Source organism: Hippopotamus amphibius, chromosome 9 (assembly GCF_030028045.1).
Source record: "Hippopotamus amphibius kiboko isolate mHipAmp2 chromosome 9, mHipAmp2.hap2, whole genome shotgun sequence".
Classification (NCBI taxonomy): domain Eukaryota; kingdom Metazoa; phylum Chordata; class Mammalia; order Artiodactyla; family Hippopotamidae; genus Hippopotamus; species Hippopotamus amphibius.
Genome location: NC_080194.1, coordinates 111,191,295 through 111,217,388, shown reverse-complemented (window position 1 = coordinate 111,217,388; position 26,094 = coordinate 111,191,295). Strand labels below are relative to the sequence as shown.

Sequence of the window (26,094 nt, the reverse complement as noted above, 5' to 3'; positions counted from 1 at the left end):
GCTTAGGGGGCTCCCAGCCTTGCCATGATCTGTGTGGTTCATAGTGAGCTGAAAAACCCAGGGCAAGTGTGAGAGATCTCCTTGTTTTTACAGCCCCTCTGGGAGAGGGTTTCCTGCAGCCTGTTTCTATTTAGTCCCTGTGTATATAGCATAGCTGATGCCTAAGCCTCAGAGCTCACCCTCATACGAAGAGCTGGAGAGACCCAGCGGCTGAGTTCCTGCTTTCTTGTGGATATACTGTTCTTGCTGGGACCCTGTTTTTGTTTGCTTGTTTGTGGCTGTTTTTTGACCCTAGGTCACTAAGACTGCCACTTGAGTGGGAATTTGTGGGGAGGATGACCTATATTTTAAAGACTACTGGATGGTGCAGATGGCTTTCTCTAATGCGAAGGGAAATGAAATCATACCAGCACAAATGTAAGGACCTAAGCTTTGGTGATTGTCCAACGCTCTAGATCCTCCCTTTGCTCTCCTCGGTCCCATGAGAGCCTAAGCGTAGTCCATGGGACGTGTAGGGAGAGTAAGAAATGTGTGGGTTCGAACAGAGTGTTGGGTTTATTCCTTTCCCACCTCCTCTTGGCATGGTCATGCCGTGTGCACAGACGCTAATGAGATTACATGAGCATGTCATAACGTGAAACCTAGTTAGTTCATCAGCATCATCTCTGTGGCCAGGCAGAATGATTTCCTGGTTCTAAAAGGCAGTGAAATTGCTGATAGGAGAGCTGGTCCCTGCTGAAGTCAGTTATAAAGTGGCCAACTTAAGAGAGCCATGGTGCACTGCAGAGACCCGACACTGAGGATCCATTTATATCTTCACCACCTTGTTCCAGAAAGGATGCTAGGCGGTTTGCAAAGATGCGTATCCAACTGCAGGACATAATTAAATGAAAAAATAAATGGACAAAGAAAATAAGATGAAGGGAAAACAAGACCGCAAAAGCAAGAGTGGAGCCAGGAATGAGGTTAGGACACAAAATTCATGACATCAGATGCTGTGCATTTGCTAAAGGTGGAACTCTGGGGCAGCCCTGAGCTTTCTCTCAGCCAACACAGAGAAGAAAGCAGTCCTTTATTAAAGACCCAGCATCTATGCCATAAAAGCAAACCAACCGCTAAGAAAAGGCACAGCTAGTCCTGTTACTGGGGGGCAGAGAGAAATATTCCCCGTGGGTCCTCAGGGAGAGGACACAGTGTAATACAACACGCAGTGTCCCGAACGGCCTTACTGGCCATATGGCAAGGAGTTTAACAGGGCTGGAACATTCCCCAAGGTAGGGGGGATGGTCAGGGAGAGGGAGCTGCCCCAGAACAGTCTCTGGAGGTGTGACTCAGTCTTAGAATTGAGATCATCTACGAGAGGCTGCCTTTCCTTCAAGCCTTTCTCCGTGATGAGTTATTTCAAGGCATGACATCAGAGGCTGCTATAGTGTTTAAGGGTGTGTGTGGGAGGGTGTGGGGTGTGTGTATGTCTGTGGGAGGACGGTAAAGATGGGGGTGCACTGAGGGTTTACCTTCCCCAAACCCTCGGCTTCGGCCCTGTCATTTTTCATATTGGGGCTCCTCATAACATTTACCTGAAGAAAGTAGTCATAATAGTTTAAAAATCATGGTTTAGGAAAATGGCTTAACTTAGTTCGATGGGCAGGTTTTCTCCCAACAGCATGAGCACTGGGCAACGAATTTTGAGGTAATTCTCCTTGACAAGTACTTGGAGGGCAGCTGCCCCGAGCTGCTGGTTGGGTACAATCCCATATGCTTTAACAGTTGGTGGAGCTGGAGGGGGCCCTGAAATCCTCTTATGGAAACTGAGGAGGTGACCAGGACACCTTCCTGACCAGAACACTATTTGGGATGTATTTACGGCCACACCAGCGCTTTCCAACTGACCTCTCTTCTGATTGGTTGGTGCTCGACTAGCGTCCATTTTGATTGGTCAGTGCCTGTGCCCTACGTGTTGTCATTCACTTTGACCATCACCGTGTCCGCAGCGGGGCTGACAAACTCCTCAAGGAGAATTTGGGGTCCCATGTGGACCCCAGACCAAGGGTCTAACGACTCCCCCAACTCTGACTATGGTAGAAAAGCTTTTAATCCAGAAAAAAGGTAAACATCCACCTCAGTAATTAACTTCCCCATAAAAAATCATTGTATTTAACTTAAGACATCACCATTTCCTCTGAAATAAACGGGCCACTAACTAAACTTGTAGGTCCTGGAATGAGCTAATTTTATATACATATTTTTGACTCCAACGCAGTTAAATGATGAAGAATAAATTTCTGAAAAATGATGACATTGGGTCTCAGAGTAGCTGATCCACATGCTTTCTTTTTGGCAGTAATTAGAGATCAAAGCCACTTGTCTACAACAGCCACTACTAATTCACGACCATAAAACCGTGCCCTCTTTTCAAAAAAGCATAATGATCATTCTGTTCTCTGTCGGTGTTCAGTTCATCCAAGAGGGGCCTCAAGTTATAAAAACAGAAAAATAAAGAGGAAGAAATACAGTCCTACTGTACATCACGTTCCTATTTTAGGGTGTTTTCTGTGTGCCATTTGCTATCCTGGATGCTGGGTCAGAGCAAGGATCAGAACTGATAAGTTTCCCACACTTATAGAGCCCACGTTTTAGTAGGGAGAAACAGACAATAAAAATTTAGCAAGTATTTTCTTCTGTGTCTCTGAGCTAATTCCGATATCTGAGTCAGCTTGAGCTTGGTGTCCATCAGTTGCCTTTTCTCTTGAGTGTTGGTCACGTGTGCCTGTTTATTTGTCTGTCTAGTGATTGTGAATTGAGTCCCGGGCTTTGTGAATGACACGGGACCGAGACTCTGGGTTCTGTTAAGTATACATCTGAGGAGTATTGACTCTGGGTTCTGTTAAGTATACATCTGAGGAGTATTGACCTGTTTGTCAGTTTGTTTTGGCAGGAAGTTAACCTGGCTGGACAGAAGCTGAAATGTCCGTTCGGTTCTCTGAGGCTTAGCTAGGCAGCCTGAGTCCGCCCTGGGTGGAGAGTTCCGGGGTCAACCAGAGGTTTGGCAGCGTTACTCGGGATACTTGGGTCTCCCCTCTGTGACTCTCTCCTTCCTGGTATGTCCCTCATACTTTCCAGCTGCTGTTGATTCCCTGAACTCTGGTTTCTGATTCCGTAACAGTGAGACTTCAGTGTCTAGCCTCCCAGGGCACTGACAGGGGGCTGCCCTCAGCTGAAAACCATAAAAACGGGAACTCACTTTCCCTCCTCCGGACATCAGCTCCCTGCTCGTGTCTTCCTGTCGGCGGTCCCTCTCCGTGACTTTTGAGCTTTGTCTTCTAGATATTCCCCAGCATGTGCGATTGTTATTTGTAGCAGAGTTAGTCTTCTATGAGCCGCTTTGTAATTGTCATAAGCAGAACTCCCAAATTTAGCAGGTAGATAGGTAGAAAGATAAGATCAGTTCAGATAGTGATAAACGCTATGATGGAAAAAAAATAGGACAGAGAGTGTCTGGAGTGTACGTGGAGGGGGCACTTCACCTGAGTGATTGGGAAGAGCCTCTCCTAGGAGGTGACATTGAGCTGAGACCTGAATGATAAGGAGAAACCCGACGTTCATGGATCTGGCCTGAGCCCTCCGGAGGGAGCATCAGCTATACAGATACCCAGGCAAGAATGAGCCGGGTGCGTCGGAGAGGCAGGGATCAGGCAATGGGAACAGGAGCGCGAGTGGTCAGAGACTGGATCCCAGAGGGCCTCGTAACCCACAGTGGGGCGTTGGCATTTTATGCTGCATATGATTGGAAATCACAGAGGATTTTAAACAAGACATGGCATGGTCTGTTTCATGCTTTCCAAAGATCGCTCTGGCTCTTCGGAGAACAGGCAGGAGTGGCAGCAGGCCGCTGTGGTCATCACGATGGGGAGGATGGAGGCTTGGGCGATGGGCCCGGTAGTGGGGAGTCTAGATGAGCAGCAGACACCAGGGGTCCGTGCTGACCACAGCTGGTCACTGTCCCCAGAACAAAGACCCAGATGAGGTTGTCAGAAATGATTCCTAAGAGACCGCTCCTGCCGTGATCAACTCAGCCCAGCGGTCACAGCAGAACAGCCCTGCCTAGCCCTGTCTGGCTTTCTGGGAAATTTGGGCTCCCAGTTTTCCAAGCAGAGAACTAGTAGTCATGAGATGGGACAACGGTCTCAGCGGACTGGGCCCGGCCAGGCCCACACCCCCTTCTGGTCCCTTTGCCCAGGTGAGGCTCTTGCATTCAATCGGAGGGTAAGTGAACTCAACTCTTGACCTCACATTCTGCCATGTAACATGCCATTTCTAGAAGTCAACGGTAGAAAATCCCTCCTGGTTTCTGCGCCTAAGTGGAGATGCTAGCACAGCCCAACAGAGAAGCCCCCAACTGGGGCAGCAGCTCGCCTTGCATCTGAGGCATTTGCCCCCTCTCAGCTGGGCTCTTTGATGTGTTCAGCTCCCTCCGAGGGCACCCTGGAAGGAAAAGGACAACCAGTTTTGATTACTGCATCCTAAACCCAGCAGATAGCATCTCCCTGTGCTGAGAGGGGCCGTGGGCCGCCCAGGCTTTGGACTCTGTGCACAGACAGGCCTGGATTCAAATCCGGGCATCCGTCCTTAGCCACGTTCTGCAACCTCTCTCATCCCTGTTTCCTCATCCATCAGCGGGAACGGGAATGCCTCCTGCTTCACGGGGTGGCTGCGTGGATCAGAGGAGATAGTGGATGAGAGGATGGTCTGCAAAGTGCTCGACAGGCTTGGCGATAGGAAGCGCGCCATCCATGTTAGCAGCATCAGGAATGATGATACCTGTTCATCTGCATAATTCAGGATGGCTGACCCACCTGAGCAAGGTTGTATTCACAGTGTCACGCAGGCCAGCGGGGCCTGGAGTTGTGCTGGAACTTGTGACCCGTGAGGAGTGCCGTCGTGGGCAGCTGCGGCTCAAGGGACACAGTCCCTGGTGGAAACTGGACGGGAGGGGCCCTGAGTGCGGCTGTGCAGGTGGGATGGACACGATAGCCAGTTCCTTCTTGCTGAGGTCCCACAGCAACGCAGATGCTACTGGGGAGCGGGGGGCGGGTCATGCCAGTGAAGCCTGGAACCAGAAGGTTGATTAAATCACCCAGCAGCTGCCTTATCTCTAGGACAGAACCCTCAGAGATGGGCCAGCTTCAGACCTGCCCAAATCCTGAGAACTAGGCAGTCCATCTGGGACGGGCCTCAGGTTCTAAAGGTAGAAAATAAGAAGGATGGGCAGAAACAATCCCACTTTCCATTCATATTTTTTGTGGGGACCCATAGTTTGGAGGTGAGATGGTTCAGAAATGCTGGGTGGGTTTAGCTTGTCCAGAATTCGTGGTCATAGTTTAAAAGGGCCATCAGGTTGGGGCACTAAAAGTGTTAGCCCTCAATTCCAGAAGACTCAAACTTCAAAATACTTGAAAACTGGAAAAGCTCCAGATGTTTTCGCTGCATTGCTGCCGGGTCTGTGTTTCAGGAGTCTTGCTGGAGATAGCAAACTGGCCTCTGATACACTTGCATGTGGAGGAAAGGCAGCCTGGAGGGGCTGCCCGGCAGACGTATCTTCTGAAAATCCCACAGAACAAGGGGTTTCAGTCTGGAATTCGATAGGTGACAGAGGCCAGTCCCAGGGGCTCCAGCTTAGGGGCAGGAAGGTGAGCCCCTCCTGCTGGCCGCCAGGACACAGATTTGAGTGCAGGTGTTTTGCAGAGAAGCTGGATTCTAAGATGAGAGGCCTCCTTCTAGGTCACCTGCGTGGCGTGGAGCCTCAGGGTGCAAGGCCCTTTCCGCAGAGCATGTGTGTTCCCTGTCGGGAGGTAGTAATTGCTGCTCCATCCCGGGGGCCAGCATCTCAAGGATCTCACGGATGTGAAGAGGGGTGAGGTTATGTGGAGAGAAGGAAGGACACCTCCTACCTGTCCTGTGTGTGGCCTTGCACTCCCTGCCCCGGGTCCTCAGTAAAACAAAAAAGAAAAGAATGAGAAGGAAAAATAAAGGACGCATGAGGGTACAATGACGTACGTAGGTATGGTAGAAAGTAGGGAACTTGAAACTGGAGATTGAAAGAAAAATAAGAGGAAATAAAGAGAAAAGGATAAAATAGAAATACAAATTCTGAATAAGTGAAATCACAGTGAAAATAAAAGATTGGATGGTACACATACGATGAAATCAATGAGATTAGCGTCAGGGATAAAGCTAACGAGAGATGAAGTTAATGGGAAGGTTAAAAAAGAGAAACAAGGTGGAAAGGTGGAGATTTACATGAGGATCAAGAAGAAGAATTTAAAACGTAAATGATAAATGTATGTTGAAATCGAATTTCACTGGGAGGGAATGTTTTAGGAAGTTGGCTGAGAGCTGGATTTCCCGGGCGCTTGGCATCAGAGGCAGAGTCCCTTGGGGCTGATGGTCCCCTGAAGAGAGGGAACCTGTTATGGGCAGAGGAGGTGAGAGGCGGGTTTGTAACCGGTTGGTTCTCCAAGCAGAGCCTCTCTTGAAAGAGGGGGTGATCCTTGGGGGAGGAACCCAAAACAGCCTGGGCCCCTGCAGCTTCTCAACCTCCTGTGATCACGGGGCTCTTTGTGAAATAGGCAGCCAGGCGGTGTGGTCATTTATGGGTCTGAGCTCGGGGAGGTTCCCAGACTAACGCTCGCTTTGCAGAGGCACTGAACAGAGAGGAAAGGTGCAGAACACTGCCTGGGGTTCCATGCCCAGCGATCCCCCAAAATACAGCAGCCTGAGCAGGCCTTCTGCTGAAGTGGTGAGTCCCTCATCCTGGGACCAGTGCTCAGGTGAGCCCAGCCTCTCTCCCCTCTGCATCTCTGTTCCCCAGGCCCAGGGCAGCTGGGGGTAAAGGAGCCCTGAAACTCACATCTCCATCTGCAACAAGCGAGGCCTCTCAGGCAGCATCTCTTAGTGAAAAGCAAAAGGCTTGCCTGTTTGGGGCTGTAGGAGGTGGTGTCGCCTGAAGGGTGTGGGATGAGATCGGGTACTTATTTCATCCTGGGCTGGAGCACAGCCCGGGTGGAGTGTCAGGTCATGTCTCAAACTCCTGTACCTGACTGCATCTTGCCTTCTTTTCCCAGGCTGCTTGCTGGTTATGTCTTCATACGACCCTTAGGTTAGGCTTAGGGTCAGGGTCAGGGTTAGGGTGATGGTGAGCATCTCATCTCCATATCCGCCCCGGGCATGCTGGGAAAATAGGGCGGATCCCTGGGATGACTCCATTGCCATCAGGGGAAAGAGTGGTGTCTGGAACACCAGTATCCCCACAGTCAGGACTGAGAGGGGCAGCCAGCACTGCCCAAACCCAGCCTTGAGGACTACCCTACACAACCAGACATGAGTGCTGAGTTAAAGAGGACCAGCAAATGCCCTGCCCAGAGGTACCACTGGGCACCTGTGAAAACACCAAGTGTTCCTGGGGATCTTCTTTCTTCCAAGCTCCTCTGTGGGTGGGGATCTGTCCTGTAGCAAAGTTACCATTTGGGGATACGAAGAGCTTGAACCCCTGGCAGCCCACCCAGAGAGGATTGGCCAAAAGAGTGGTCATCCCCGCGGAAAGCTCTCTCGGCTGGAGGGGCGCACGTGTGCTGGGACAGAGGCTGTGGAGGATGGTGGTCCACAAGTGCCAGATGTGAATGTATAGGTATTGTGGCAGGTGCCAAGGACACCGCGTGGATGTGGGGACTGCCATCTCTCAGAGCTCTGGGTGGGAGTCGGGGTGGGGAGAGCCCTACCAGAGACCAGGAGTGGGGAAGAGCAGGCAGGTGGAGGGTGGGGCTCCGGCTAGAACTTGGAGACCCAGTGATCACTGTGATGGAGCCTAAGGTCCCTGCGTCCCAGGGCAGCCAAGGTGACGCTGAGACCCATTGATGAGGCCCCCACAACCATGACTAATGGACATGAAGAGCTAATGGACTCCCCTCCATTCTCAAAGCCTCTGCCAACACCGCCACCAAGAATAACAGGCATTTAGAAACTAATTATACATCTGGACAAATCTGTTTCAGTCTACTGGATTGAACATAATCATATTAAAATATAATGAATACATTCAAACCCACAGTGGAACCAGCGCCGGCAGGGGAGGCTGGCGGCTAAGAGAGCGGGTCTGACAGAGCCCAGGCCTGCAGCGCGTGGGCGCGGAGCCCCCGCAGGCCTGTAACTGGTTTCCTTGTCACGTTTAGTTTAGGTCCTAATCTACCGCCTCCCACCCTGATGTGGGCTTGTCTACACAGACTCGTGGTAGCTCTGGCCCTGACTTTGTCGTCTGGTGTTTCATCTTTGCCTCGTCTGGGCTGGAGAGGTGGAGGAGGGGTTGCAGGATGTTTTGGGTGTCGTGACCACAGCCCTTACCCCTCTGGGCAACCAAAGCCCACTGAGCTGGGGGCTTTGCTGATCCCATTGCAGGGAGGCCTCACCCAGGTCCTCCCTGGGAAGGGGGTTGGGTGGAGGGCACCAAACAGCACTGGGTTTCCCAAACTCCAGCTTCCAGATCCAAGCTGGACACCCTCAACTGTACTCACGGAGCGTGTCTCCTGCGCTCCAGCTTGGATGAAGACTCAGGCTTCTTCCGGGAATCCCAGAGAACCTGCGCCCCCTCTGGCAGCTGACCCGGCATCTGAAGCATGTTTTGGCCACACACACCCTGGACAAAGGCCTCGGCCTCAGCTCCCTGCGGCTTCTTGCTGCTGCCCCGCACGTCTGTGCCTCCTGTACCAGCCCAGCCCAGCCCGGCCCAGCGCAGCGCAGTCCAGCCCGGCCCGGCCCAGCCCAGCCCAGCCTGGCCCAGCGCAGCACAGTCCAGCCCAGCCCAGCCCAGCCCAGCACAGCACAGTCCAGCCCAGCCCAGCCCAGCCCGGTCCAGCCCGGCCCAGCCCAGCACAGCACAGTCCAGCCCGGCCCAGCCCAGCCCAGCCCGGCCCAGTCCAGCCTGGCCCAGCCCAGCCTGGCCCAGCCCAGCCCAGCGCAGTCCAGCCCGGCCCAGCCCAGCCCAGCCCGGCCCAGCCCAGCGCAGCCCAGTCCAGCCCAGCGCAGTCCAGCCTGGCCCAGTCCTCAGCTGGGTGTGATGTTCCAGGTGGGGAATGGAGAGTGTCAAGGGTGGGGTGAAGGGGCCCATGTAGGCTTCAGTCGTCAGCTTCTGGAAGAGCAGCACGGCAGTGTGGAAGCAGATTGAGTCTGGGGCCGAGGTTTTTTGTCTGTTTCAGTGCTGTCTCTAGGTGGGGAGTCCTGGACCCCAGGGAATACATCAGAGGCAGGCATCGGGGTTACCACTGCCGAAACCCCTCCCAACTGGGTCCCCACGGCGAGACTAGTGGCCCCATCTGTGCCCCGCAGCCACACACCCTCCTCAAGGCCTCTCCCCACTGCCTGGGGACCCAGCATCTTAGTCACTGCTCTGGCTTCCAGAACTGTCCCAGGAGGTTCTTCTAAAAATGAGATTGTGGACTGGGGGCTCCCGGGCGAGAGCCAGCCCACAAAGAGGTTTGCCATTGTTGCTGTTTGGTTTTTGTGTTGTTGTGTTTTTTAATTTTGTTATTGTTTTTCTCACAAAGTGTTTTAAACCTTTGAAGTAGTTGCCGGCACTTAAAAATCAGTTAATTTACTGTTTTAACCATCTGGGTTTCCAGCGTCTCTTTAAACGTTACATCTGGCCAGGCTGTGCCAGATCCCCTCCCAGCAACAGTCATTTAGTGATGAGCTGTGGCTACTCCTTTGGACAAGGCGAGCCATTCCACCGTGGTCACCTGCTTGCTTGACACGTGGCTGCTTTGCCTTTTAACATTTACTGCCCAGTCCCTGTAGGCATTTGAGTCACCACCCCCTGTTTTCTGATAAGAAGGAAATAATACTGATGCATCAGCAGTGGATCACACCCTAGTATGAATTAGATTCTAGTGCCCCAGCAGAAAGAAGGAGGCTAACCTTGTATTAGTCAGCTTGGGCTGCATAAGAAAGTACCACTGACGGGGTGACTTAAACAATAGACATTTATTTCCTCATAGTTCTGGAGGCTGGAAGTCTGAGATCAGGTGCCAGCAGGGTCAGGTTCTGGTGAGGGCTCTCTTCCTGACTTGGAGATGACCACCTTCTCACTGTGTCCTCACATGTCAGAGAGAGAGAGAGACAGAAGGAGAGAGAAAGAGAGAGATCACTTCCTCTTCTTTTAAAGCCACAGTCCTATGGGATTAGGGCCTTATACCTATGACCTTGTTTAACCTTGATTACTTCTTTTTTTCTTTTTTAATTTTTTTTCCGGATCTTTATTGGAGTATAATTGTTTTACACTGTTGTGCCAGTTTCTGCTGTACAACAAAGTGAATCAGCTGTGTTTATACATAAATCCCCATATGCCCTCGCTCTTAACCTTGATTACTTCTTAAGGGCCCTGTCTCATATATGGTCATGTTGAGGGTTAGGGCTGCAGAGTATGAATTTGGTGGGGGAGGGGGAGATGGACGACGCAGTTCAGTCTATAGCATACCTGGAATTCAGGATACACATTTGGAGGAAAGAGGGCAGCCACAGGGAAGGGAAATTCAATGACTAATGGGGCCTCAGGCCACACAGGCATGTCACAAAAATGGAAAGAGATGCTTGTGAAAGATACAGACTCAGCAGCAGAGAAGGCTGACGGCAGACAGCACGTCCCCTGGGTCACATGTTGGCAGTTTACAGTGGACATTTCCAAACTCTGCTGTTCTGTCACATCTCTGGAACGTTCTGTGCTCCCATATTGGGGTGAAGGTGGGAGCAGTGGGGGTTTCTGGGAGAGCAGTGTGAGCGTCCATCCACCACCCAATGCAAGAGCTGCAGGGAGGCCTCTGGCCTGCGAGAGAAGCTGTGTGACCTTTGGAAGTGGATTGGCCTCTCTGAGTTTCAGTCTCCTCAATTGTGAACTGGGGGGATGTGGGGGTGGGGGTGGGTAGGGTGGTAGTGGTGGTGGTGGTGGTGGTTACTGGATTGGTCTCTTTCCTTGGTTGCATGTTTGGTTTTAGCACATAATTTTAAGCCCTCGTTAAGGACCCAGCCCTGGGTGGACACACAAAATGAATAATCCGGCCTCATTCCCACCATGAGCTGTCCGGGGCCTCCTGCTAAACTCCCTGATCTCAGATCCTTCTATAGTCTGACTCCAGCCCTGAATCAGCCTCCTACCCCACTGCTCCCCACATGGTGAGGGCGAGGAGAAGATATATTAGCTGATAATTAAGTTATTAGCTGCCAAAGCTTCACTGCTCTCAGGAGTATTTTAATTTTAACAGGGGACTCTTAAAAACAGAAAGCCTTAGAGACAGCAGAGACGTCCTAGAAGCAGAAGGAAGGAGTGTGTGTGTGTGTGTGTGTGTGTGTGTGTGTGAGAGAGAGAGAGAGAGAATCTGCCTCTGTAACCTCTGCCAGGATGCCCAGCAGTGAAAAAGCAGATACTGACTCCCACTCATGCATGAGGTGGCCCCCAGGTCTGTAGGTGGGACTGCTCTGCGCTAGGTGGGGTCCGGGTGCCAGCCTGCGTGGCCTTCAGGGAACATTCTCAGGAAGTTGGCAGGAGCAGGGCCAGCTGTGGCAGGAGGCGGATGGATGAATATTGTCCTACAGGGAAAGCCAGGCCTGGGCTGTAGCCTCCATGATCCGGAAGCTTCTTTTTGCAGGGTGGGGAGAGGTGTCCTCCAAGGAGAGCTGGGGGCACTAGGGATTCCTCTCTCCTATGCTTGACTGGTGCTGGAAACTCTTCTTGAGGCTGGGAACAAAGGACTTTGACCAAGGCCTGGGGTTTCATTTGGAGTGGGGGGTATTTTTGATGTTCCAGCTTGTTTTTTCCAAAGCAGGTTCAGGGGGGCAGGATGGGGTGACGGGCTGGGGGTCACCTCATCCAGTGTCTGGCCCCAGAGGCGGGGCACCGAAGCCAAAGGGCGTGGCAGGCTCAGCTGTGCTGCAGATGACGGCGGGGGCCCAGCTGCGCCAGCGTGCAGTCCAGGAGGCAGGCAGCATTCTGAATCCGTATTTGGGACTCATCAGAGCACCTTTCACTGTCCCCAGACAATGAAGTTCCAGCTGGGAGCCTGGGTACCCCGGGGGCAGTGCCTCATCCTGGTGAGGGGAACAGGACGGAGGAGGCAGGGGACCAGGGCCCACACCAGAGTTCATGACAGAACACGGAGCACCCGAAAGCAAAGATAGCACCCCTGGCCCCTGAAGTCCTTGGCATGCTTGAGAGGCGGTGTGTGCCGTGTTCGCCGACTGCGTTCAGGCCACGGCACGTGTGGGAAGTGACAACATTCGTACGGAACACTAGGTAAGGAGAGAAGCTAGGAATTCCCTGGAGGTCCAGTGGTTAGGACTTGGTGCTTCCCCTGCAGGGACCCAGGTTCAATCCCTGGTCAGGGAGCTAAGATCCCGCAAGCCACGTGAAGGTGCAGCCAGAAAAAAAAAAAAGAGAGAGAGAGAGAAGCTGCTGGTGGCCAGAAGGACCCTGGCAGGATGCTCTGGTGGCCCCCTGAGGGCTGGGGGAGCACTACCAGTGGGAGCTCAGGTGAGGAGTGGTGTTTGGGAGCATTGCTTGCCGTTCTGCCACTCACCACTTCTGGGCCTCAGTTTCTTCATCTCTAAAATGGGGACAGTATTAAATTTATTTTATTTTATTTTATTTTTTAGTATTAAATTTTAACATCTGTCTCATTGGGTTATTATGAGGATTAAATGAGTAAATTCATGTGAAGTTCCTCAAAGTATGCCTAGCATGGGGTAAGTGCTCAGTTTGTGTGATGATTACTAGATATTTCGTCCAATTTAAGATGTCAGTGATTGTAAAAGGCACCTTGACCTCAGACCTGTTAAAACGTGAAATAATTAGTCTTGCAGCTGATGAGAGATGGTGTCAGCTGGTGTTGATATGAGGGGATCAGGACGAAGGGGGCCTACCTAAAGGGAAACCCGAGCCTGTGGCTGTGCCCACACAGCAAGTGGGACACCATCTGACTTCAAGGCCCTTCAGGTCCCACGTCCTTGAGTCAGAGGATGGATGGGAGGCCAAGTCATCCAGGGCCTGGGTGAGATTAAGGTGCTGGGGGAAGAGCATGGGGTCCCAGCAGAGGAACTGGGCCCAAGAGGCTGGGGCTGGTAAAACCACTGAACATCAAGTCCTGTTGGACCCACTGGCCTGGGAGAAGATGTTCTGCCTCTTGTACTTGGACCGTGAGCAGGACTGAGCCTCCCAGGGCCTTTGAAGAGGCAGTAGATGTCCCCTCCTTTTGTGCCGTTCCATGCGAGACTCTGGTTGTGTTAATATCCTTGTACTGGGAAGTAAGACTAACAATATACTTCTCTTAATTTTTTTACTATTATTAGTAGCAACTTACTTGCCATTTACCTTAAAACCAATGATGACACTTCCCTGTGTAGAGATCCCACATTTGAGAACAATTGCTATAATAATGCCAGGGACCGAAAGAGCATCTGTGATTATGGAAATTAGAGCCATCGGCCTAGGTTAGTATGAGAAGGATAACTTGAGCAGGGGTGGATTGTTTAAAACACATCGCAGCACATCCTATAGATGGTTGACTTGATAACACCTGACATTCATTCAACAAACATTTACTAGCTGTCCATTGATGCCAAGCTCTGGGCATACTTGTAGCAACAGGCCTAGCAGTGATCATAGCAAGGATGGCAGACACCCTCTGATGCCATCTCACACAGCCCAGGAAAGCTAAGAAGAGATTGTGCCCTGGTGTCTAATCTGGCTTCCCCATCTCCATAACTGCTCATTGTAGCAAATGCTCTTAAGTGTCAGCCCCACTTGAATGCAAAACTGTCCTTATGTGTCCAGAGTGTGTTTCTTTTCCCTTAATATACAAGATACCATGCTAAGATCCAGATTCACCAAGTTCTGTTTCCAACCATTTAAAAAACTTCTTACTATGGTAATTTATTTTTATAAATTTATTTATTTATTTATTATTTTTGGCTGTGTTGGGTCTTTGTTGCTGTGTGAGGGCTTTCTCTAGTTGCAGCCAGTGGGGGTTACTCTTCATTTTGGTGCACGGGCTTCTCAGGGTGGTAGCTTCTCTTGTTTCAGAGCAGGGGCTCTAGGTGCACGGGCTTCAGTAGTTGCAGCCCTTGGGCTCAGTAGTTGTGGCTCACGGGCTTAGTTGCTCCAAGGCACGTGGGATCTTCCTGGATCAGGGATAGAACCAGTGTCCCCTCATTGGCAGGCGGATTCTTAACTACTGTGCCACCAGGAAAGTCCCTGGAAATTTTCAAATATATGCAAAAGTAAGACTAGTATAATGAAACTAATGTATCCAAACACAGGCTTCAGTAATTACTGATGTTCTTTCCATCTTGTTTTATTTTTCTCCTTATAACATGTAATTTCACATGTAAATGCTTCATTATGTATCTCTGACAGATAAAGATGCCTTTTCTTTACTACAACCAAAATACTATTGTCACTCCCAACAGAATTAACAATAATTCTTCAGTATCATCTCCATGTTCTATTTTCCCTGTTGCCTCAAATATGTCGTTTATTCAAATCAGGACCCAAATAGAGTCCGCACATCACAATTGGTTGATAGTTCTTTTAAGTATCTTTTAATCTGTAATAGTTGCCCTCCTGTTCTTTCTATACCGTTAATTTGTTACAGAAATGGTATAATTTTCCCGTAAACTTCCCACATTTTGGTTTTGGCTTCCTCTGTTCTCACGTGTTGTTTAACATATATCTCTGTGCTCTTGTGATATTGTATTTATAACTGAGGGCTTGGTTAGATTCATATTCTATTCTTTATGTAAAGAACACTTTCAGGTCATGCCACATGCTTCCTCTTGCCTCCCATCAGAAGGCACTTTGTGTCTGGTTGTCCCACTTTGTTGATGTTAATTGAGGTTGAGGTTCTGTCAGCCTGGTTCATCTGTGATCAAGTTCGCTATCAGTCTTACACCTAATGATGTTAGTAGCCATTGATGATCATTACCTAGAGCTATTATTTCATTCGAGGTGGTAAAATGGTATGTTCTCATTCTATCATTCAATCTTAATTTATTAGTCGTGATGCCTCGCTGGAGAAGAACTCTATCTCATCAGATGTTTGGTTACCTTATAAAACAGTCTGTATAGAAAAGGCAGAGTAATTGCTTGATTCTTTCATTTATCATTTTTGAAAATGATAATTAGTTGGTGCCTTCGCAGTTACATTCATATCAATTTTCAGAATAATGAATTTCCCCGTATCTGACCATTGGACATTTCTTCAAACTTTTTCATCTGTCACGTGACATCACTGGGATCTTACCTGCATTCAGGCCTGATAAGAAGTCTCAGGCTGACTTTTATATTTCCTCCCCTGGAGCTGATTACTTATAGCTAGAAATGGTATTTAGAGACCACAGTTTGAGTGCTAGTGATGCTCATTGCTACTGAGTTTTATTGCTTTGAAGCCTTTACAGAGACAAAACTGGGACATGCATTATCTTGAAAGGGAAAAATAAATCCTGAATTCGTACTAATATTCTTATTCACATTAGATTTCAGGGTTTTTATTTCACTTTATTATTTTTTAAATATCTATTTATTTATTTGGCTGTGCTGGGTCTTAGTTGCAGCACGTGGGATCTTAGTTGCAGCATGCAGACTCTTAGTTGCGGCACGTGGGATCTAGTTCCCTAGGATTGAACCCAGGCCTTCTGCATTGGGAGCATGGAATCTTAGCCCCTGGACCACCAGGGAAGTACCTATTTCACTTAAAAAATTTACATTTATGTTTCTTTTTTCTAACAGAAAATCTTGATTCCTAATGACATTAACTTATATATACTTTCTCAGGGTTTGTTTGTTTGTTTGTTTGTTTGTTTTGTCCTGAGGATGCCTCACTTAGAATTTAGAGTCAAAATATTATGTGTTAAAGTAATTTGAAAAAATTCTTCTCTCCGTAGTTAAGCCATTAACCTGAAATACAGTTGTGTTTGCATGTTTTAGTTTATTTTCTGTTTTTAGGAATTGCTTTACTTCTCCTTTTGAGATAATTTAAAAATATGTAAAAATTCTGATTTATTTAATTATTTTTGCCATTGTAAATAGGTTCTGCTCAATATATTACTTCTAACTCAGTATTATTTCTATATATAAAGTCTAATAAGTTCTATGTGTTAATTTTACACTCTCCAAGTTTACTAAATTCTCTTATCATTTGCAATAGATTTTAATTTTTCTTAAAAATTTTTTCTTCTGGTTTTATTGAGGTATAATTGACATACAGCACTGTGTAACCTGTACAGCATAATGATTTGACTTACATATGCCATGAAATGATTACCAGTAAGTTTAGTGAACATCCATCCTCTCATATAGATACAAAATTAAAGAAAGAGAAGAACATTTTCTCCTGGGATGAGAACTCTTAGATTTGACTCTCTTAATTACTTTCACATGTAACATGCGGCAGCGTTCATTATATTTACTGTGTTGTACATTACATCCCTGGGACTTATTTATCTTACAACTGGAAGTTCATACCTTTTTTTTTTTTTTTTTAAGTTCATACCTTTTGACTGCCTTCATCTAATTCCCACTGCCCCCAGCCCCTGCCTCTGGTGACCAAAAATCTGATCTCTCTTTCTATGTTTGTTTGTATTTGTTTTTGAAGTATAATTGACCTACAACGGTATTTCAGTTTTGTCACACAAGATAGTGACTCGATATTTCTATACATTTCAACATGACCACCATAATAACGCTAGGTGTCCTCAGTCCCCATATAAAGATAACATATGGCTGTTGACTACATTCCCCACAGTGTACATTTAATACATCCCTGTAACTCATTTATTTTGCACCTGGAAGTTTATACCTCTTCATATCCCTCACCTACTACTTTCCTTCCCTCACCCCTCTGGCAACCATCTGTTTGTTCTCTGTATCTATAACTCTGTTTCTGTTTCTTTATGTTTGTTCATTTGGTTTTTTTTTTTTAGTTCCACTTATAAGTGAAATCATACACTTGTCTCTGTCTGACTTATTTCACTTAGCATAATACCCTCTAGGTCTATCCATGTTACTGCAAATGGCAAGACTTCACTCTTTTTTATGGCTGAGTAATAATCCATTGTATATATGCACCACCTCTTCTTTATCCATTCACCTATTGATGGGCATTTAGGTTGCTTCCATATCTTGCTATTGTCAGTAATGCTGCAGTAAACATAGAGGTGCACTTATCTTTTTCCATTAGTGTTTTTGTTTTCTTTGGATAAATACCCAGGAGTGGAGTTGCTGGATCACATGGTAGTTCTATTTTTTATTTTTTGAGGAATTTCCATACTCTTCTCCATAGTGGCTACACCAATTTACATTCCCACCAGCAGTGCATGAGGGTTCCTTTTTTTCCACATCCTCACCAGCAATTGTTTTTTGTTGTCTTTGATAATAGCCAATAGGTGTGAGGTGATAGCTCACTGAGGTTTTGATTGGCATTTCTCTGATGATTAGGGATGCTGAGCATCTTTCCATGTGACTGTTGGCCATCTTTGTATGTCTTCTTTGGAAAAACGTCATTCAGATCGTTTGCCCATTTTAAAATTGGGTTGTGTGTGTGTGTGGTTTTTTGTTTGTTTTTGTTTTCTTTGATATTGAGTTGTATGAGTTCTTTGTAAATTTTGGAGATTAATCCCTTATCAGATATACAATTTGCAAATATCATTCTCCCATTCAGTAGGTGGCCTTTTCATTTTGTTGATAGTTTCCTTCAGTGTGCAAAAGCTTTTTATTTTTATTTTTTTCCTTTTTAAATGTATTGTTATTATTATTTTATTTTTTTGGCCATGCTGCACAGCTTGTGGGATCTTAGTTCCCCAACTAGGGATCGAACCTGGGCCCATAGCAGTGAAATCTTGGAGTCCTAACCACTGGAACACCAGGCAATTCCCCTGCAAAAGCTTTTTAATTTGAAGTGGTCCCATTTGTTTATTTTTGCTTTTTGCTTTTGTTTTCCTTACCTGAAGAGACATACCCAAGAAACATTAGTAAGACCAATATTAACGGGCTTACTGCCTATGTTTTCTTCTAGAAGTTTCACGGTTTCAGGTCATACATTTAGGTCTTTAATTCATTTTGAATTTATTTTTGTGCATGGTGTGAAAGAGTAGTCCAATTTGATTCATTTGCATGTAGCTGTCCGGTTTTTCCAACACTATTTTTTGAAGAGGCTGCCTTTTCCCCATTGTATACTCTTGCCTCCTTTATGTAGATTAATTGCCAATATAAGTGTGCGTTCATTTCTGGGCTCTCTATTCTGTTCCATTGATCTATGTGTCTATTTTGGTGCCAGTAAATTATTTGTAGTAGGTTTTTCATGAATTCTTTTGGGTTTTCCAGACATGTAATCATATCATTTTCTAGGAGAGATTAGTTTTATTTTGTTTCTTCCATTCCAATCTTATGCCTCTAATTGCTTGTCTAATCATGTTGGTTAATGCCTACAATACAGTGTTTGTAGTCTAGGAGCCAGTGAACAGTACAGTGAATAGTAGTGGTGACAGTAACTTTTTCCTGATTTTAGCAATTAAGTCTCTGGTGTTTCTTCAAAAGTAAGAGACTGGATGTTGCCTTTTCAACTGATGTGGATGTCTGTGTGTTTATGTTAAGGAAATATCCATTGTTTCCTATTTTATTGTGGTTTTCAATCTTAATTTAATCGCTCAGGTATATTTAACAGTTCTTGGTTTTCATTTTGAGGAACTAGGGTTTCAGATGTTTTGCTGATGTGAATCTGAGCCGGTATGTGAAGGGACATTAAGGGCTCCTGAGACGTAGCACCCGCAGAATTGTGTTGCAGGTACTTTTGTGGGACTAGTTCTAGTTTTCCAACTTGGGCTTAGAATCCTGGCTTTCTCTGGGTATACATTTTATTTTCATGATGTCAAGTTGGTTTTGGACAAAATGGAGAAAAAGAAATTGCATGTTTAAATCACATTGAAGGGAGCAGTTAGCATGTGCTTTTGCATTTTTCAAGAACTCAACGGACATTTCCCATGTGCTAGACCAGCAGGTTACTTTTTATCTTGTATTTGTGCTTTTGAATACTCCTTAGTATTAAAATACTTAAGAGGAGAGTGAAAAATTACCTCGCAGGATGACAGTGTCTCAGAGTCAGTAAACACCAGCATAGCAGTCAGACCTTTTTCATCATTTTGAGCATCTCTCCTCTATAGAAGGAACTCCAGGGCTCACACAATCCAGTGAAAGCAGGACTTAGCCTGGGGGATGCCTGGACCTCGCACTGTGCCTCTGACTTCTTGCTGTCAGCAAGTTGTTCCTCAGTAAATCCCACATGGCATGACCTGCTCCACTCAATACTTTGTCCGGAAGGTACTTTCGAAACAGAATTATATTAATGGAAACCCTTGTGCACTGTTGGTGAGAGCGTAAATTGGTACAACCACTAAGGAAAATGGTATGGAGATTTCTCAAAAACTAAAATAGAACTACCGTAAGATCCAGCAATTCCACTTCTGGGTACATAGCCAAAGGAAATAAAATGATTTTTTTGAAGAGGGAGCTTCACATTTGGTGTTCATTGCAGCATTATACACAGTAACCGAGATATGGAAACAACCTAAGTGTCCCATCAACAGATGAGTAGATAAAGAAAATGTGGTGTATACATACAATGGAATATTAATTAGCCATAAAAAAAGAAGGAAATCCTTTCATTTGCAACAACATGGATGAACCGGGAAGACATTATGCTAAGTGAAATAAGACCCAGAATAACAAATACTGCATAATCTCACTTCTGTGCGGTATCTTAAAAAAAAAAAAAGTTGAACTCATGGTAACAGAATAGAATGGTAGTTACCAGGGGCTGAAGGGTAGAGGCAAAGGGGAGATGTTGACCATAGGGTACAAACTTTCAGTTATAAGATGGATAAATCCTAGAGATCTAATGTACAGCATGATACCTGGAGTTAATAATAATGTATTATATATTTGAAATGTGCTTAACCCCAATAGCAAGTTTTTAAAAAGTGATGAACAAACAAACAAAAAACCCTCCAGAATTATATTCAGTTGTGACAAAAATAAATTTTACTTATGGATCAAATCTGATGATGTGTGGAGGGTTTTGAGAGGAAAAAACTCACACACAAAACCCTCGTCAGGCATTACAGAGGATACAATTATAACGTGGCCGTCAACAGCTGTCACATGTCGCAGGGGACACAAGACACAGAAGACTCTAACCCGACGCCCAGTGTGATCAGAATGGACGGGGCATTTCTTGGTGAATGTTTGAGCTGGGTCTTAGAGTATCAGCTAGGGAAGCACTGTTTCTTGGGTTTCCCAGGAACTAAATAGAACTATCTACTCAGGATTTATGAATTATTCATGCCAATAAACAATGCAGGCTCATACACTCTGTTCATAAACATTAGATTTTCATCCATCCCCTGCTCCCACAGCGACTGTAATTTTAGACTATGCCAAAAGGGACCCACATCTGTGAAGGACTGAGTTGGTCTGTGACCCATGCACCCCACTAGATGCTGGAATGTCGAGGTTGACCAGTTCTCCCAAACTGTCTCCATACGCCCCCCCATACTTGGTGGCACCAAAGAGAAGTATCAAAACCTCCCCTCCCAAATACCCTCAGGGACAAACTCACTCTTCAGACTGAAAGAGGAGCAGCCTCCTGCTTTGGTCTGTGTGTTTGTGTCTATGTCCCCAGCTTGATTCTGAGCTCTGTGGGGCTGTATCTATGGTGAGATATGGGGCTATTCACTTCTGCCCCTCCCCACATGTCACTCTGGGGTCAGCCCAGCACCGTCCGAGCAGAATGAGGGCTCAGCCACTGCCTGTTAGGTGCAAAAGGCAGGAATGAATAGCTAGTGCATGTGGTACTTACTCTGTGCCAAACACTTTCTATTACCCCTACAATGTGGGTGCTATTATTCTCAGGCCCATTTTGCAGGGAAGGGAACTGAAGCGCAGAGAGGTTAAGTGACTTGGCTAAGATCACACAGCCCATAAGTGGCAGAACCTCTTTGAAATGCATGGTCTGATTCAATTAGCCATGTTCTTAGCCATGTCGCTACCCCAATCTCTGCATGTTATGGGTTGGTAAAAATGATGGAGTCAATGGAGTACCTTGGTAGCATCACATTTGGGGTAGCCCAGAGTGACTCAGAGTGTGGCCAGTGCTCAGAGAACATTACAGGTGCTGAAGGAAATGGGTGGGTCATGTGCTGAAATGAAAAGCTGAAGAGAGCGCTCATATGGGTCTAGGAATTAACCCAAAGCTCTAACTTCAAGACCTGGGCTCAAAAACCAGCTCCTGGCCAGTCTTTCAGATGATGACGGTAAAGACGTCTGGCAAATGGACTCAGAATAGAAATTCTGGAAATTAATTGCCCTTAGGAATCTCATCAGGAAATGACATAATTTGGGGACAAAGAGTTATTCCTGTAGATATTTACTGTGGGTCCCAAGGTATATAAGGCCATTGGTGACTTGGGAGGTACATGTACCATGGCTCAGTCTTTGAGAAGCTCCTAACAAAATGGAGAGATGCAGGTCCATCTTGTATCCAGATGCCAGCCTAGGGTGGTTCATGAGCTGGCCCTGGGCGGTCAGTCCCAGCTGTGGAAGGCGGCTTGGCTTCCACCGTCATGTGTCAGGCCAGTTGTGATCTGGAGAGGAGTATTTTGGTGAGATGGCTTCTGGCTGGAGGAGCCAACTCCCTTTTTGGCTGAGGGATCAGCCCCTGGCTTTGTGGTCCTCTGGCACGTCACAAGTGCCGCAGTGAAGGGCACCGGAGGCCAGCCGAACAGCAGGAGCAATTGTTCCTTGTGGGGAGCTGCCACCTCCAGTGCCATGCTCCTGTTGAGCTACGAGCAAGTTCCAAGTAATTAAGTGGATTGGGTTCTGAAGCCACTGTGACCATCAGCTTGGACATCCTTGCTGAGAGCTCTTGGCAGGTCCCATCACCTGCCATCTTGGCAGCCAGACTAGCACTGGGGGCTGCCCCCGCCCTGGTGTCCACTCTGCCTGGAGGGAACTGCCGAGGGAGGGCACCCAGCGTATTTGGAAGTTCTGGTGTGTGGGGAGCTAATTACTCTCTTTAGAAACCTGCGTTTGCCACCAATCACAGCTTCGCGGTGCTGGGACTGTCATGGCAACTAAAAGCATATCTGAAAATAAAATGTCGCTTTTCTTTTGCATTTCTAGTGTAATGACACAGGAAACTTGTTGTTCCTTTTTTTTTTTTTTTAATTTTTTTTTTTTATTATTTTGGGGGTACACCAAGTTCAATCTGTTGTTCCTTTTTAACTTAACATAACTAGAGACTCGAGAGTATAGGTGTGTGTGCAGCACGTGTGGGCAAGCGGGTGCTGTAGTGTGTGTGGACATGTGAGGTGTGTGTGTGTGTGAGGGTGTGTATGGATGCTTATGTTGATGGGGGTGGTGTGTGCAGCTGTTTGGCTGTGGGGTGAGTCCTCCTTGTGTATGTGTCTGAGGTTAGGGCTGAACTTGGGGTTGAGACCACACACAGGCTGTGAGTGTTTGAAGACTTGCCTGGAGCATGTGTGCAACAGCACTGAGGTGTGTGTGTGTGTGTGTGTGTGCACCTGAAGACAGGAAGTGCCGGGGGAGGTGAGTCTGCAGACAAGTGCTAGTGCTTGGATGTGTTATACTTGGATGTGTTTGGTGAGACAAGGCTCCTGGCTTTGCAAAGCTTTCTCTCTATAGGGTATCCCTGTGGTTCCAACCTTTGGGAGGTTCCAGCCCAATCACAGGAGATAGAGCCCCTCTTTTCAGAGAGGACCCAACTCCGTGCCTCGAACCCCACAGAACCAGAGATCCTACATATCAGGAGCACCCAGACACCATCTGGCCCAGCCCTGACCTAGATGGTGGGGGTTTCTGCTTAAGGTGGAAGGTACAAAGCACACAGACAGTTTGTGTGTCTCCCATTCATTCATTCTAGTAACTGACATGCGGTAGGCATAGGGCTGACCTGTTCCATCTGACCTGGGATAGGGCTGACACTCAGTGCCGACCATGTGTACAAATTTACAACCATGATCACATCTACACACACCTCTCCAAGGCTGCATGCTTCCTAAGACCATTTTCTGAGCCTCATCTCCTATGGGGCTGGCTTCTCCAGGAGGACACTTCCCAGGCATGGAATGTACCTCTGGTCAGAATCAGGAGGCTGCAAGTAGAGAGCCTTTTCCCAGGATGCGAGGTGCAGGGGCTGAGCTGTGAGGGATGGAGACTCATCTGCCTGTCGCTGGGAGAGGCCACCACCCACTACCATGTGCAGACCTTCCCATGGGCCAGCTTTCTCCGGCAAGGGCTCCATCCACTGTGTCCCGGGCCCATTCATTCCATCACCAAGATTCTTCCAGTTAACACCTCTGTACTTCACATCTCTGGAGAGTCTTTGTTTTATTATTATTTTTTGAACTTCAGTATGGAACCAAAGAGAACCAATATCAATTAAATGTTAGTTCAATACATGTTTTATTGATCACCAGTTATTTTCGGGTCATCCCTGCCTGGGCCTAGGTGACATAAATGCATCTGAATGATTCCCTGCCTGGAGTTCTTCTCAGTGCAGTTAGGGGTAGAGAGGGAGAGGCCGTGGATGACGGCAGAAATAGGCACAGATGAGGGGAGCCTTAACCCAGCCCAGTGCCTTAACCTGAGCAGAGTCGGAAAGGGCAATAGGGGTTGACCAGATGTCCAGGGTTGGGGGAGAGAGGAAGTCACCACTTGGTGACATCAGGCCCACCCAGAGGCTCCTGACACGTGGGAAGCAAGCCTGCACCGGAGCTGGTAAAGGGCCACTCAGTCTGGGATGCTCTTTGCTCCGTCTAAGGAAGCTAGGATGACGTTGCTCTGGGGTGGCGAGCAGCGTCACGTGCTTAAGAGCTCCGGCCAGAGTCCTCTCCATCAGATGGCTGTGCTAACTCCCCCGCCCCCCCGCCCCCACATACACTTTGTTTCTGTGGCTCTGTTGATGTCAACAGCAAGGAAACAAATTCTGCTGGCAAGGTGCTGGGCTTTCTTGCAAGTTGCAGTCACACTGGCTGTTCTAGCTCCCTCCGCATAGCTTACACCACAACAAAGCCCACGGGAGCGGGAGTGGAAAAGAACCTGTAAAGACGAAGGTCGGTTCCAAAGCCACGGTATTGGTTTGTTGTGTAATACCCTCTGGTGACATTGAGGCCTTATTAATAACTAAACATCTGTCACAACTGTAATTATATTTCTTGTGCCAGGATTGTGTTTCTACGATTGTCCTGTTTAAACACGGAAGGGAGGGTGTGAATTATTTAGGCAACTGACTTTGAGTAAATACCCACCAGCCCTGTGCAGGCAGTAAGTTTCTGTCAACTCCTTGCAGAATCTCAGTGTCTCCGCTGACGTTCCCTTGATGTGCTCACAAATCTCTCTGAGAACACCACCCTGGACCCCCGATGCGGCTGCCCGAGCAACCCGGAGAGGGGAAGCCTGAGAATGAGGAAAAGGGGGGCAGAGGAGCCCCTGGAGGGGGAGAGGAGCCGCCGAGGACCCGGGCCCCCGACTTCCCCACTTGGCAAGTCTTCTCCCCCAAACCCCCGGAGAAACGAGCTTTCTCGAATGTTTGCTCAGGACTTGATTGTGTTCGGCCCGCAGGTAGGGGGTGGTGTGGGGGCTGGGAGCCTTGGTGCCAGTGTCTGGGGACAGGACACCCGGGAGGGGTCCCCAGGGGATGGCGCGTCCCCGCGGGGCCAGATACTTGACCATCTGTCTTAAACCCAACAGCTGTCCATTGATTTTCTCTGAGATGTGTGGACAGGCGAGGGGCTGGGTTTGAAAGCTGACCCTATCAGGGACTGATTAGGTTGGAGGGGGTGCTTGTTAGAAAAAAAAAAAGGAAGCAACAGATACCGTTTATAGAGCATCCTGTGTGGCAGCATGGAAGCAGGAGCTCTGTATAGGTAATTTCAGTTCATCCTCACAATCACCCTGTACGGGTGTTATTAACCCCATTTTTACAGGAGAAAAGTAAGACGGCCGGTAAACAACGTCACATAGGCCAGATCAAACAGGCCAAGGTCAACCCAGGACTCCCACCCACATCTCTGAATCCAAAAACTTGTTCCTAATTGTTAGACTCCCCTGCCTCTCCCCCTGCTTACGGGTGAGAAGGTCAGCTCAGGGGGAGGGGTTATATGTGTTCTAAGTCACAGGCTTCTGTAGGTTTGATCCTACTCTCTTCCTTTTCCTTGGAGACATTCATGGCTGTAAAAACTCAAGAGAAATTTCGACCCTGGGTGGTTTGGTATAGAAGGAAGTTTTGACCTGTGTGGTGCTGACCTCGAGGAGTTGGTCTGGGTGAGTCCTTTACACGGGCATGTTCTGCAGTGGTCTCCCCAAGGCTGTTTGCAGTGGGTCCCAAGCCCTCTCTGTCACCAGCTCTCATGGAGGCCACAAGTGTTTATGGTAGGGGGTGGGCGTGAGTTCAGGGTTAGGCTTACGGGGGAGTAAAGGAAGTGGACCTATTTCTGATGACTAGAGATCCTGATCTTTAGCGGTTTCTCTCCAGAGCTGGGGCTGGACCGCAGGGACCGGCACAGGATGCTGTAAGACTCTATCCAGAACCTTCTCCAGTACAGCTCATTGTTTGGGAAATCAAGGTGGGAGCTTATGGGACCTATGGCCATGGGCCTGCTGACCTGCAGGGTGAGACCTTCTCATCGACTCTGAGGAAAGATCTGGAAGAGGGCAACGTGAAGCTGAAACGATGTATGCTGAAGGCAGGCCCAGAGGGAGGTTCTGCTCGGGAAAGCTGGCCAGGGGTCAGAGGACGACCTGGCCTGGGCCTCCCCAGCCCGGAGAGGAGTACCAGCAGGAGGCACAGTCCAGTGCAAGGATGAAATCCCTGGTTGGTTTATTCTCAGGCTGGGATAAGTGATCACATCCTGGGCATTGCCTTGGGAGGGGAGGTGGTATTGAGGGAAGGAGGGAAGGACAGGGGCAGAAAAATGCTTCTGCATGTCCTG

The 26,094-nt window shown here is 47.9% G+C and overlaps 1 protein-coding gene across 1 annotated transcript in view; it reads left to right on the top strand.

The window, feature by feature from the left end:
* The window catches only part of CALN1 (calneuron 1), a 482,900-nt gene that overhangs the window by 9,274 nt on the left and 447,532 nt on the right, over nucleotides 1-26,094 (top strand). Inside the window, exon 2 of the mRNA XM_057749700.1 lies at nucleotides 24,453-24,644. Coding sequence (XP_057605683.1) covers nucleotides 24,526-24,644 — 119 coding nt within the window. The 5' untranslated portion in view covers nucleotides 24,453-24,525. The remainder of the gene's footprint in view (nucleotides 1-24,452; nucleotides 24,645-26,094) is intronic.